This window comes from Melanotaenia boesemani, chromosome 13 (assembly GCF_017639745.1).
Source record: "Melanotaenia boesemani isolate fMelBoe1 chromosome 13, fMelBoe1.pri, whole genome shotgun sequence".
Classification (NCBI taxonomy): domain Eukaryota; kingdom Metazoa; phylum Chordata; class Actinopteri; order Atheriniformes; family Melanotaeniidae; genus Melanotaenia; species Melanotaenia boesemani.
The window spans coordinates 11,582,607-11,596,552 of NC_055694.1; the positions used below are offsets into that span (position 1 = coordinate 11,582,607).

General features: G+C 39.8%; 1 protein-coding gene across 1 annotated transcript in view; it reads right to left on the minus strand.

The window, feature by feature from the left end:
* Nucleotides 1-3,130: 3,130 nt before the first annotated feature.
* Nucleotides 3,131-13,946, minus strand: part of LOC121651235 (prickle-like protein 2) — a 39,907-nt gene continuing 29,091 nt past the window's right edge. Inside the window, exons 2-9 of the mRNA XM_042003247.1 lie at nucleotides 10,105-10,287; nucleotides 7,758-7,871; nucleotides 7,514-7,651; nucleotides 7,142-7,345; nucleotides 5,802-5,988; nucleotides 5,107-5,261; nucleotides 4,184-4,985; nucleotides 3,131-4,109 (exon numbers count right to left, since the gene is read on the minus strand). Coding sequence (XP_041859181.1) covers nucleotides 3,160-4,109; nucleotides 4,184-4,985; nucleotides 5,107-5,261; nucleotides 5,802-5,988; nucleotides 7,142-7,345; nucleotides 7,514-7,651; nucleotides 7,758-7,871; nucleotides 10,105-10,236 — 2,682 coding nt within the window. The 5' untranslated portion in view covers nucleotides 10,237-10,287 and the 3' untranslated portion in view covers nucleotides 3,131-3,159. The remainder of the gene's footprint in view (nucleotides 4,110-4,183; nucleotides 4,986-5,106; nucleotides 5,262-5,801; nucleotides 5,989-7,141; nucleotides 7,346-7,513; nucleotides 7,652-7,757; nucleotides 7,872-10,104; nucleotides 10,288-13,946) is intronic.

Here is a 13,946-nt window from a genome sequence, read left to right on the forward strand (position 1 = left end):
CAGCAGGGAAACATCTAAAACCTGTAGGACACTGGCCTGAGATGTGCAGAGTTGATCCTTGCACCAGATGAACCAAAATTTTAGCATCCAATTTAGAAACAGCTCTTGCAGATAGCCTTCTAGATTGGAGAGAAAAGGGCAAATCATTGAGTAAGATTGCACCAGATCATCTCTGTAATGGGAATGTATATGGGATGCTCTTGGTCAACAGTGGTAAGTATTCACTGATCTAAAATCAGCCACAGGGTTTTCAGGGATTTCCTGCAACATATCTGATCCACAGCAGTTCCAACATGCAGAAGGAAGCCTGAATTAGAAACACTGATTTTCATTCAGTTACACTGAAAGATATGTAGGATTCATGTTTTGGCCTAGAAAATGGGATCACAGAGTATGTAAAATGAGCTTAGCAACTAGAAATGAAAAATGAAGCACATGTAGAAGTGTCTTAAGTGCATACCACTGACAGTTGCTAAGTGCTAGCTTGAAAATGCTTCAAGTTTCAACTGGTCGGCTCTCATTAATTATAGTATTTAATCAGCACTCCTGTTGATCATTCCTGCTCCCAAAATGTAAAAATGTGAAATAGTAATCAAATAAAAATTGTTATAATTATACTGATGGGCTAATGATTTTCTGTCTTTTGCATATAGGACAGGAGTCATCACGTAGTAAAAACAAAACAAACAAAACAAAATCAAAACAAAAACTCTGAAGTTCAAGGTTAGACAGGCACTTGAATATCATTAAAATTTGTTTGTTACTCCACCACCAAACCACTTGAAGCTTTGGATACATGCTTTTACAAAATTCCATGAAATAATATTACTTTGTGGTTATTTCTATTGCCACAGGCAAGCCAAGAAGGTGGAGAACAAAGCCAAATTCCAGACTAGGTGTTTTAAAATATTAATCCAAAATCCAGTGGGCCAACGTCAGGGATAGGCAGTCAGTCCTCAAGGGCAGCACTCTTGCAGATTTGGATGTTTCTTGTGGCAGCACACCTAATTCACACTAATGGATCAAAATGAACTTAAAGACAAGCTGTTGAGATAAACCATTTAATTTGAATCAGGTGTGTTGGAGCAGAGAAACATCTTATACCTGCAGGACAGTGGTCTTTGAGGACCACACTTGCCCATCCCTGGTCTATGTAATTTATTGGATCATGAAATGGACAAGGTGGGAAGAATGCTCTGCTGTGACTGGTGGTAGGTTTTTAGATCACACAGCAAAGCTCTATCGGTTCTATCAATAGGCGGTTCACTTCTTTCAGAAGCCTGGCATGCGCCACAGCCATGGCAAAAGTGCTGCATGTCTGATTGTCATGATTGTTAGCTGAACTGGACTATGTGTAGACTTTAAACTTACTTGAAAAAGTCCAAGTTTGTTGTTCGTTAAGTCTTGTTTTTCAAATCTATTCTCAAATCTCCAGAATGACCTCTATATGTCACAATGAAAAAGAAATCCATTAAAAATTTTCCAGAAGATGATTTGAATTATCTAGCACACATACACCACATGTAAGTCAATCTGTGATTTTAAAAAGCTGCAGTTGGTTATATGGATCTGCGAGTCTACTACCTTTGTCCGGATTTAAATACCTTCAAATAGTATTTGGTTATATTGCCAATAAGTGTGGTCCACATATGAATAATTATTTGGTTTCTCCTTTACCAATGGACAGCACATTGTGTGTCACTTTTATCACAGAAGAATATCAGTTTCAGGCTCATGGTATCGTGCATAAAGACATTTGATGCACTATTTGTTTTAACCAAAATGTCTGCTGTGGTCTTTAACACAGATAATACTGGTGATTTGTGCATCTATTCCAGACTGAATCATATGCTCCAAACCTGCTTGGAAGTAGAACTGTGGCTCAGTCAGAGGTCAGTCTCATCTAACCACAAAACCCAACACAACCTATAACAATTTCATGATTGTTTGAAGTACACTTTATTTTCTGTATGAGACAACAACAACAAATCAACATGCAAGCCTCCCTATCTCTATCATGTTATACAAATAATGATTCTTTAGTTACAAAATATATAAATATTTAAGACCATATGTACAGAACATTTACAGTACTACATCCATGATTAAAGTTTATTACTATATATACATTTAACAGGTATTTTTCTTTAATATTATTATAATTATTGTTTGCATTATTATTATTATTATTACTATTATTGTTAACATTATTATATTTTTGTTATTCTTAATCACCTATAGGTAACTCTCAAAAAACAAAAGCATGTTGCAGAAGAGAAAACAGGACCATACCTGACGTTACTGTGCCTGAATGGTCAAGAAGCAGAGGCTGTCTGGCACTCTGTCCTTGGGAAAGCATGGAGAGCTGGCTATGTAGAGTACAAGGTTCAACAGACTTTTTGTACAGGGTGATAACAGGGCTAGCAAGCCAACACTATATTCCAGCAGCATTTGGATTCCACTGAGGTAAACAATAACACAGCTTGGAATCTAGCACATAGCTTCCACTATCCCAAAACAATCTTGTTTGTCCACATAGAAGAAGTTGACTGCTCAGGGCTTGGATAGCTGAGCTGCGAAGTGAACTGCTGGATCACTGCGGTTTCACCAGTTTTACTTTCCTTTTTCAGACTGTAAAGAAGTTTTTCAATCTCTCTGTAACATGGATATACTCACAGACAGATATGCACATACATCATGTTATTTACCTTGACCACAGTATATTTAGCAGTCAAATTCATCAGTGCTTTCTGGTGCCATCATCGGAGTTGATCTCCATCATTGTAAACATTCCTGTTGTGTAAGCCAGCTGAGCTTCCTCTTATGATTAGATCATTCTGTGTAGGTGTACACAAACACTACCCAGCGTAGAGTTGTGTAAGATCACAAGCACAAAAATGGGCCTTTTTCTGTTTCTCTTCAACCCCACCACACACACACACACACACACACACACACACACACACATGCACGCACACGCACACGCACACGCACGCACACACACACACACAAACAAACACACACACAAACTATTCACTCTGAACAATCTCAATCTCACCTTCCCACTCGCTCTGTTCCTCCTCTTTGCTGCTCTCCTCTGTCTTCTTACCTTTCTCCCTTTCTTTCTTTCTTATCCCTATCAATCTCCTTGCTCTCGATTTAGGAAATTATACAGTTTTTGCTCTTTCTCCTCTGGCGGCTGTGCAGTTGGCCATGAATTGGTCCGTGGAGAGGTCCATGATGGCCACCTATGCCAGAAGGGCTGTAGCGATGGCGCAGCTCCTCGTTGTTGATGTAGCACAGCTGCACAGGCCGAGGGATTGGTTCACTCAGGAAATACCCTTCTTCTGGTTCAGACTCAGAGGAAGAGGAACAGCTGGAACACCAGGGATCATGAGCTTCCACGTACCCATCACCCCAGCATGGCCCACCTAGTCCCACAGGCTGCCAGCCTGCATTCTGCAAGGTCAGATCAGAGGTGGTGCGTGGGCAGGGCCGGTGGGACTGCTGTCTGTGCCCACCTGGTTCCAGACTGTACAACTCCCGGGCAGCTTGACCAGTGGGGAAGCGATCGTAATCCTCTTGAACTCGGCGGTAGGGAAGCTCCACCATTTGAGCAGGACGGTCTGCCACAAGGTGCAAGGCATTGTCAGAACGGGAGCGGCGAGAGCGTTTGTGGTGGTGACCACTACGATGCTGCCCATTACCACCATTTCCACGATGTTTACGGCGTCTTGGTTGTGGCTGCTGTGGCTGGGACACAGATTCCTGTGCATTTATGCGTCGACGGGGCATTCTATCACTCATAGGAGCCATGCGCAGGTTTCCACTGCTGCCCATCACCCCTACACGACCTTTGCCATCAAAACCCAGCTGCTGTGGGCCATCCCAGTATTGCAGTGGGTATCCGACTCTCAGTGGAGTGTACATGTTGTTGTTATAGGGACGAGAAGAGGACAGTGACTCTGTGCTGTGGAACTGGACTGAGGAGCTGAGGGTGCCCATGTTGCTCTTTTCTGACACATTTACACCAGAGTCCTTGCTCAGATCAGGCATGGAAAACCTGGACAGATGTTCCTGACGCTTGCTGCCCCCATCCAGAGAGTTACCTGTTAGAACAGTAAATAAAATGTCACATTTTCCTTCTATGTCCAATAAATGTTTATCATTTGTATCATCTTACCTGTAGCATTAGACATAGTGAGAGAATCCATGGATACACGGGGGGTCTGCTCTAAAGGAGTGAGGGGTTCATTGAAGCTCATGGCAGTGATATGGTTCCTCCTGGTCAGTGGGGGTCTGCCGTTTCTCTGGAATCCATGCAGACTGATGCTCCTCTTGTCAGTGAAGCCCTGGTTCTGGCTGGACATCTCATTGAAGCTCATCTGGGTACGTAGTTTGTTGGGTCTGAACTCGTCTTGGCTGTGGTGGATCCAGTTTTCATTGAAGGAGTGGCCTCTCAGGGCAGCCATAGGGGTCCTCTTGGTATTGCCTTGCTCTTTTCCCCAGGAATCAGGTCTCTTCCCTGGGTTGGCAGGACTTTGGGCAGGTGGATGAGCATTTGTGTTGGGATTGTATCCCTGCCTGGCGTTACATTGACCCAGTAGATGTATAGGTGCAGGGGTGGGGGATGAATCCCGCTGGGGGCCCTCATAGGAAACGGGGATGTACGGGTCATCCCGGCTCATCCACACTTGGTTAAGGCTCGGGGCTCGACTCGGGGTGCGGCTAGGTGTACGGTTAGGTGTCCTGCTTGGGGTCTGGCTAGATGAGAGGCTCAATCGGTCCATCTGAACAGAGAGAGGATCAGTTTCAGCAGACAGACGGTCAGGCATGGGTGGAGGAGCTGATTGGCGAGCTTCAGCACTCCGCCGATCCTGCTCAGCATTCCTGCGCTCCTTCTTCCCAATCTTGGTGCTGTGCCGGGACTCACGGGAACGAGCACTTTGGAAGGCAGAGTCTGAGGAGTCAGACTCTTCTGGATCCTGATAGATTCAAATTGAATCGATTAGGACAATCATCAAGCTATGAAAAAGGTAAAATCTCATAAGTAGAAATCTGAATATGGATTTCCTTTTCATGTATGTTTTTTTTCATTTCCTTTACCTGTCCAGCACTGCAGGACCTTGAGCAGAAGATCTGCCCCTGCTTTGGCAGGAAGGGGCGTCCCAGCAGAGAGCGCTTGCAACGTGCACAGCAAAAACATTCCTCAGTTGCGTGCCAGTGCTGCCCATCATATGTCATCTGGCCTTGGTCAATGCCTTCAGTAAAATATATATATATAAAATCTTTTTAGTGACCAACACATTAGAAAAGTAAGAACAAATGTATTTCTTTAAAATCTGTCATGTTAGACAGTTTCTACAGTTTGATTTTTCATCAGTCAGTAGATTAACTTTTTTTCTCTTCTTGTAGTAAAACATTTGTGATCCTGTGCCCGTACATAATTATTTGATTTTGAAGATAACTTGAATGCCTTTCACCAGCCCCGCTCTCCAGCTTGAGGAAGTAATCATATTTCACAGCTCCCATCTGCATGCAGCATGGTAGCCCCTCTGAGACCCACTCTGTCACTGTTACTGGAGGATGATAATAACCATTCACACACACTGGATCCGCCTCTCTGCAGCTGTGTCACACAAGCTTTAAAGCTGATTACAGCCACACTTACATTAAATGACTGTTTGAGGTTTTACAGGATGATAGTGAAAGAAAAACATGTCCATGTGTTTTGATAACAGTTTCTGTTTGCAGGACTGCTTTAACCAGCTATAAGAACCTACAGAAAACTTATGCTGTACCTATGTGCTCTCCACATGCATCACAGTACTCCGCATAAAGAGACTCAAAGCAGTTGCAGCAATGCGGCCGTCCATCCTTCATGATGTAGCGCTGGCCACCGAGGGTGGTCTCACATTCGTAGCAACAGAAGTGCTTCATGTGCCAGTGCCTGCCCTCTGCCTCGGTGCATTCATCAGCAAAGATTAACTGTGGGACCCAGATGTTACAGTTATCAGCAGACACAAAACAAACAAATGAGCTGAATATTCATGAGAGGACATTTTTAAAAGGGACTTGAATTGGTGTATATTTTGCAACAATACCTTTTACTGTCAGTAAACTCTGGTTCATTTTGGGATCAAGTTTGGGGGATCTTAGGGCTCAAGTTCTGGGTCAATGATTTTACATCTATGGTAGCTCTGCAAAAATTGTACCTAGAATCCCTTAAAATGCAGTGATATTTACTTCCAGCCTTTTACCCCATATTATATATGTCTGTGACTTCGTTCCAAGTTAATAATTTATTATCTGCCTAGGTAATAAGAAGTAAAACTACCCAGTATAGTAAAAAAGGAGCAGCTGAAGAGAACAGATATATTCAGCTTCAGGTTTTTGTTGCCATACATCACACATGACACAGCATATGTGGGGGGAACTTTTAACCAGAAATAAGACCCTATTAGTGATTAACAACTGGCTGATTTCTATTAAAACATTAGAATCAGAAAAAATGGAAAGACATTTAAACAAAGAAATAAAATACCACATGGTTAACTTTTAACAGTTAGCTGTTTTAGTTGCTTTCTATTTTTGGTCATCACTCTGTTTTTACTAACTTTTGTTCCGTTAAAGACTGTCCCAAATTACAAAATTACATTCAGAAACAAAAATTCACCAGGTTTTAAATTGTGATAGAGTAAAGATCTTCTAACTTTATAATAGCTGTTAAATATAATTGGCCGACTGCTTGTTGCTGTCATAAAATAACCCTCTCTCTACTAACTTGATCAGATGAGACACTTTTCAAATATGAAAATGTTACATTACACTTTTCTCTTTGAGCTGAAGAAACCTAAACAATTTATTAGAAAAAATAAAACCTAACAAAACTTAAGACTTTCCTATACTTTAAGCAAACAAAGCTCAGATGTCAATTGAGTAAGATTTCTTATTAAACAATACCTATCTCAAGCCTGCTCGCCAGTTTACAGTTTATAATACAAGCAGACTTTCTGAGACATGGCAAGAATGCTGAAACATCTTTTCTCTCCAGACCGGTTTCACCCCCAACCAAGTTTGTGAGCCGTGAACTACGCAACCATCTCCAACTATGACGGGCTCCAGGAACAGAAAGGCGCACCTCATCACAGGCACAGCAGCGGGGTTTCAGCCTCTCTGCATGGTGCCGACCACAGTAGATCTTGCCATCCTGGTGGAAGTATATGAGATCCACCAACAGCTCTTCACATGTGCAACAGACAAAGCAATTAGGGTGCCAGCATTTTCCATGCCCTGCCCTGGCAGCAAAAACTATAATGTCGCCTCCGTTTATCTGACTGCCACACTGTAGGAAAGGAAAGGAAAGGAAAGGAAAGGAAGAAAAATGGAAGAAAAATATTAATCCAAACTGTAAGATCTGGAGAAGGAAGGTGAAAAAAGTTTTGATAAAGAGTCCTTAAAATTGATTTTAATCAACACTGCAAAATGAAGAAATGTAACGTGTTACATTTACTTTGTCACAGACCGCTCCGTTGATGGTAAGGGGGAAAGGACGGACATTGCCTCTGCCTAAATTATCCTTCTTCCGCTGGTTACTGAAGATCTTAAGCTCTCGTTTCTCCTCCTCATCCAGCGCGTTACAGTAACGCACCTGAAACATCATGGCTCATCACCAGGCGGCATATAAACTACAACACTTACAGTGACCAGAATTTGACAGTCTACATGTGTGAAATTAGTTACACATAAGTTTTTACCTCATTGTCATGCGGTGGTAACTGGTGAAGCAGCTGCTTCATACGATACTGCTCTCCAGGGCTGTTTATATAGGGAACCTTTTCTTCTGGTAAGGAGTTATAATACTGATGCACCTGACACAAACAAAATTAAACATCAGGCTCTGAAATTGCTTTAAAGACTTAAAATGATTATCAAAACATTTTTGCTCATTATGCATGTAAGAAAAACTGTGCAAAATAAATCTGAAATGACTTTTCAATGAATTTATCATCCTCTTCAAGTCAATCAGACTTGTTTATGTTATGCCCTCTGCTGTCACTGCCCTTGAAGTCAGTGTTTGGAATTGAAAATGAGCAGCACAGTGAGGCCTGCACATGCTGCTGCCTCAGACCTTGTACAGAATGAGCTTCTTTAAAATTTTAACACCTAATATTAACATTGCTTAAAGGAAATTTCAGTAGCCTTTTGTCTCATTGCAATTAGGATTCATGATGCAGTAGCACTTGGTATCCTTGACCTGAACCTCCTGTTGTAGTTGCATGTTAGTTGGTAAAATGTATAAAAACATATAAACCCTCAAAGGATGGAAAGCAGTGTTTTTGTTTGACTGATTTTCAACATAACTGCTTTTGTTACAAACCTGCCTATATTCAGTTAAGTTTTCCTGAATCAGTTCACATGGCCAATCAGGTGGAAAATAAGGGAAAGAAAGTGAATCTCTGCCCCTTATATTCACTTGTTTTATTCAACGCAATATAGGGTGACTACTCGTTGTAATTCAGCATATTTATTTAAGGCAAGACTGCAAAACACTGAATGCAGCTCTCTTTCCTCCTGCATCTAGCCATCATTTTCTTTTATGTGCAGATTGTTTTCTTGGCAAATGAATTCACTTGTCATGTAAAATGTCCAGTGTTCTAAATTTACTATCCTCAAGGATTAATGTAAGGATTAATCATTCTTAATGAAAGCTTTTTTCATGAGATAAGCTATACTTTTCCATTAAAAAGCACAAAGAAGAAAACAGCACATTTATGAGTTGTTTATGAGGTTGTAGTATATTTATATGCAGGGTAGTTGTATAATTTTTATTATCCATTTTGGAGGATTTTGCCAAATACTTGGGGAACAAAACATTTAAACATGACAGTCCTGAGAGAGATAAATCTTAATGACAGAGGAAACTAAGTCAGTTTTGGGGATTTTGACTTTTGACAGCTCGATGAGCCACTTCGCATGAAATGATTATTTTCTTTTTAATGACTTTGTGCAAAGAGAAAGCAGAAGTGACAGGCTTAAACATCATTACATTTGAGTGCATCAAAAAAAGATAACGTCAGCGACAATTGCCTACACCTCCTGCTGGATGACAGAGGGTGCAGCTTCTTTCAGCATCCTGTCAAGATGGCTGACTGGAGAAAATGACTGTTATCAGCCCATCCTGTCATCTGTTAACAGAGCACTAGGAGGCCTGTTGCATTAGAGTGTTTCTCTTACTAAAAAAAAAAAAAGACTTAAGTGTTTTTAGTTGATTCAGCTAAGAAAAATGTGAGAAGTGGCAAAAACAACAAGCAGAAATGAAAAATAAACAAATAAGAAACTTGATAAGAGATATCTTCCTCAGATTTGTTAGTTTAGTCATACAATTAAAAGGCATTTAAACAGCAAGTGAGTCCAGACAGGGAACTGTGAAAGCTGCAAGCTCAAACAAACTGCAACCAATTTTCAATTATATTCAGCCAAACATATACCGACTCTAATTACTTCATTTCCACTGGGTTTAAATTTGCAAGAATATGCTAAAATGCAGAACAACCGGGGGCCTTGTGTACCAAAAGCATCATTACTGGAAGTAGAAAATGACAAAATTCACACACATGTTTTAGCAATGAAGTAATCGTGCATTTGATGGTCTAGGTGTGAAAGCCTTTACATGTGAAAATGTAAAAGATTACTAGACAACCTTGCACTTTACACTTGTAAGAAACTTTAATCACTGTGGTTTCTTTTCATCATTTTCGTCACAGCTGTCATTCTGTCTGACTTTGAATTTGGTTCCAACATAACATTCGCTTTAACGCTGACAACTGAAAAATGAAATGCCTGACAGCTAAGGCGCCATTATTTGCACAGTAAGTCAACCCCATGCTAACCCAAAGAGACTACAAAACAAAGGAGATTTAAATTACAATGATACATTGTTTCTTTCCCAAAATGATTAATTTTACATGTCAGGATAATTACAATATGGCATGTTGTCCAGATAAGTAAATTATTCTGAGCTTTAGTCCAGTTGTGTTGTGGCTGTGTTGTCCATAAATAAGCTACAGATAATGAGACACTAATGCCACTGAACTCTCATACCTGCTCAGGACTGAGACCAGGGGGAACCCAGACGTACTCTTCCAATGCACATCCAGAGTCATCATCAGAGGTGGAGTTCCTCTGGAAATCGTACATCAGCTTGGTGATGGTTTTCTCCATCTCCAGAGACATGGTGGTCACAACATGCTTCTCTACACACCACTTTAGAGGACACAGGTATACCTGTTGGGGGAACAAATAAGTAAATGAGTGTAGAATAGAAAAAGAGCAACAGAAAAGGGAGAAAAACACAGGTATTTCTTAACCCAGTCCAACAGCGAAACATGAAATAGTCCCAAAACCTTAAATAGTACAGAGATTTTTTATTTTTTTTGCTAGTGGAGATGAAGCTAACACCATAGAGGAACGTTGTCATGGTATTTTGTGAAACTGTTGCAAAATAACAGTTGAATCACTATTACTACGCCTGCTAGGGATTGGGAGATGGGACGACACAAATCAATCCAAATAATCATCTTTGACTTTCATCACAGTCACTGATGTTTTATTTATGAATGTCATTTGAAGGTTCAGTCGCTACCCTTCAGCTGCTGTTTTGTAAATTAGTGCATGGTTATACTTTCTGCTGTTTTGTTTGTGTGAAAAGCACTTTGGTCGACTGTGTTGTTTTAAAAGTGCTATATAAATAAGGTGAAGTTGGAGGTGGAGTTGGTTAGGTGATGCATTAGAAAACATTTCATTAAGGTGAAGCATTAACTACTTGGCTAAGGTTAAGTTATTAGTTTTGTGACTATTTTAGGTTTGTCCATGAGACTTGGTGGTATTGATGGTGATATTACACTATTTTGTCATAGTGGGTGGTCTTTCAGGTCTTTATTTATTCTAGGTCTGAGGCTTGTGATCATCATGTGGTCCCTTGCTATTTTCTTTCCTTTCTGCACCTTGCTGCTCATTTCACCTGCTTGCTGTTGTCAATTAGCACACCTGTTTCTACTTTCTGTAATCACATCCAGCACAACTTAAACCTCCAGGATTTTTTTTTCATTCCATGATTTAACGAGTGCTTTTAAAAAAGTTATTTAATTTTTCCATACTGAAAGTGTTTAGTCATAACTGCACACCTTCATTCAGCATCATAAGGTTTACATAAGTAGGTTTGCATAATAGTTTCAGGAAAACAGTCTCTGAAAGATTTTTTTTTTAAATTGGCCTGTATGAATTTTGATTGGATCACAATCAATTGGATTGAATTGATCTTGTCTATAAAGTGCCCTGAGATGACTGTTGTAAATTGGTGTTATAATTGTATTGAAATTCAGTCAGAAACGTCTCATTCAGGGACGGAAAGGTCTTCTAACAACCACAAAAAGCAGTGTATAAAGTGCTGTTTGAACTGCTCATGGCACAGGACCAACAAACAATGTGAATGTCCACGGTGCTGAAAGACACACAATGGACCACCTGCATTGTTCTGAAAATTAAAATAAATTGATTCTGTTAAATAAAAAAACACACTAAGAAACCCGCTATTCATTTTAAGAATTATCAGGAGCCTAATGCAAAAATGGAATATAACCTGAAAACAGACTATTTTTTATGGCCCCCACTTAGTGTATCAGGTGAAGGAGGGGAACTCATCTGCTTTTTAAAAGGGGAGCTGAGCTCCCCTTAGCTCCCCCGTAATTTGAACCATGACAGGCTTTCTTCTGTCTCTCATCTCCAGCTACAAAAGCTTGATTTAAAATTTAAACAGAAAAAAATATCTTTATAGATTTTATCCAAGTCACTTTTTGAATGAAAGGACATGTAATTTAGTCTGGATTGTTGTAGATACTTCTCTAGCCAATCAAATGGCATTTGAAGTGCCTTCAGGATCACTCACAAAATAACACACAAGAAAAATCTCAAATCAGAGCAAAGTAGTAGTAACCATCAACAGTGCTTCCACTAGCAGATGCTTTTATCAGATACCATGAAGTACAATACTATGATCATTAGGATTTAGATTGTTCCACAGCAACTTACATAGATCTTTGATGTCCGAACATTAAGCCTATATAAGTCCCAACAGCAACTTTAATGCTAAACATTTGCTCTTGTATCAAAAGCAAAATCAGTTCTTGATGATGATACTAGAACTTGTCTTACATGAGCACTGATTTGGTGAATATCTTAGTGGAAACAAATATGTGCATCAAGTTTAATTAGAAATTGAGATACATTATAATGAAAACACAAATTTAAACCAAATGGTGGTCCCAGAAATGAAATCAGTAGGATTAATCCAGGAGCATCATTACATGGCAATGTTTTCTAATAGATTTTTCCTTTTAAATCACATGATGAACTGAAAAAAGACTAAAATTTCCATCAGTAGGGCAAATTTAATAAGTGCAGTACACGCTTGCTTTGTATCAAGAAAATAAATCAAAAATCACACCAGCTATCCAGTCTCAAGACATCATAATCAGTGTCTGCATGTACCATTCATTCTGTAGTTACAGCTGCTCAGATTTATGGACTCAAGATCAATTTGATCTTCTCCTCCTTTCTGTTTGAGACGGGAGCAGCTGCACACATTACTGGCACATGAATAATTAACAGAAGTAGGTATTGCCTGCATAACCAAAGTATGAAAATGACATGCAACTCATTTTGCAGACTGCTAGAATATTTAGTAAGGCAGCATTGAGCACAAGAGTGTGTGTGGTGTTTATGTCTCATGGGTCATTATTTTTAAAACTGCTGAACAGAGAGATTTTAAATTGATTTAATGTAAAATGCAGGAAATAATTATGGTTTTTCACTATCTCAATACCTAAGAAAAAAACAAAAAACAAAAAACAGTAATTGTTTAACTCGAGGTTGTTAGAATGTCGCAGAAGAGTTCAGTCTGACCTGTCAGTGCAGAAAATGTGACAACAGATGAGGCATTTTGTCTGTATCTACAAGTAGTGTATCACAGTCTTAACGGTTCACTGATGACAATGACAACAGATGATGGTCAGTAAAAAGGTCTGAACATGCCCTTACAGTTTTTTCATTCCACAGGATTTCCCCCAAAGCTACCTGGCAGCAACACTATTTCCTAAAGATTAGATATCACAGAAAAACAGAGCTTAAGTAGAGGCCTATCAGCAGCAGACATTTCCACAGGCTGAGCCAGTGAGCAGCCTCCATCCAAGCAGAGCTGAGTACAGTTTATCTCTCTAAGATGGGTGCTGATGATTTCTTTGTGAAGAGAGATCACAGGTATGTGACCTGAGCATCAATCCTGGCCTGAGGCTTCTCGTCATTAGTGCTCAGGGCCTGAGAGAGCGTGCATGCTGGGTAACCTGCAGCCTGTTTAGACATCAGTTCAAACACAACTTGTGCTAACAATGTGAAATCAGATCAGTGATTCAGTGCTAAAGAGCCTGACAACAGTTAGTATCTCCATTCTGGCAACGACTAAGTCACAGGGAACCCGGCATTTGTTTTGCATTATGGTGCATTTGTGATGCCAAAAATCTCTTGAGGATTATAGTCTCAGAATTAAAGGAACATTCAGTCATTTGGGATTTTGTTTTCTTTTGAGTCATGTAAGAATACTGATTCAAAAATTGATTAGCATTGATTAACCACTAATTGATTGATTAACCAAGCTAGGTGAGAAGACTGCAGCTAGTTGCTGACTTGTGTTCTGAGGATTTGTGGCACTCTTTCCATTATGAATTTTCAAGTTCTTCAGCATAATTTCTAAAAAAAAACTAAATAGTTTTTTTTTGCCAGATTAAAATCCCATTAAGATCAACATCTTTTTTGCAAGATGACCTGGTCAAGAGGACAGCAGCACAATAACAAGAAAATATAACATTATAACAAAAATTAAATAAACACAA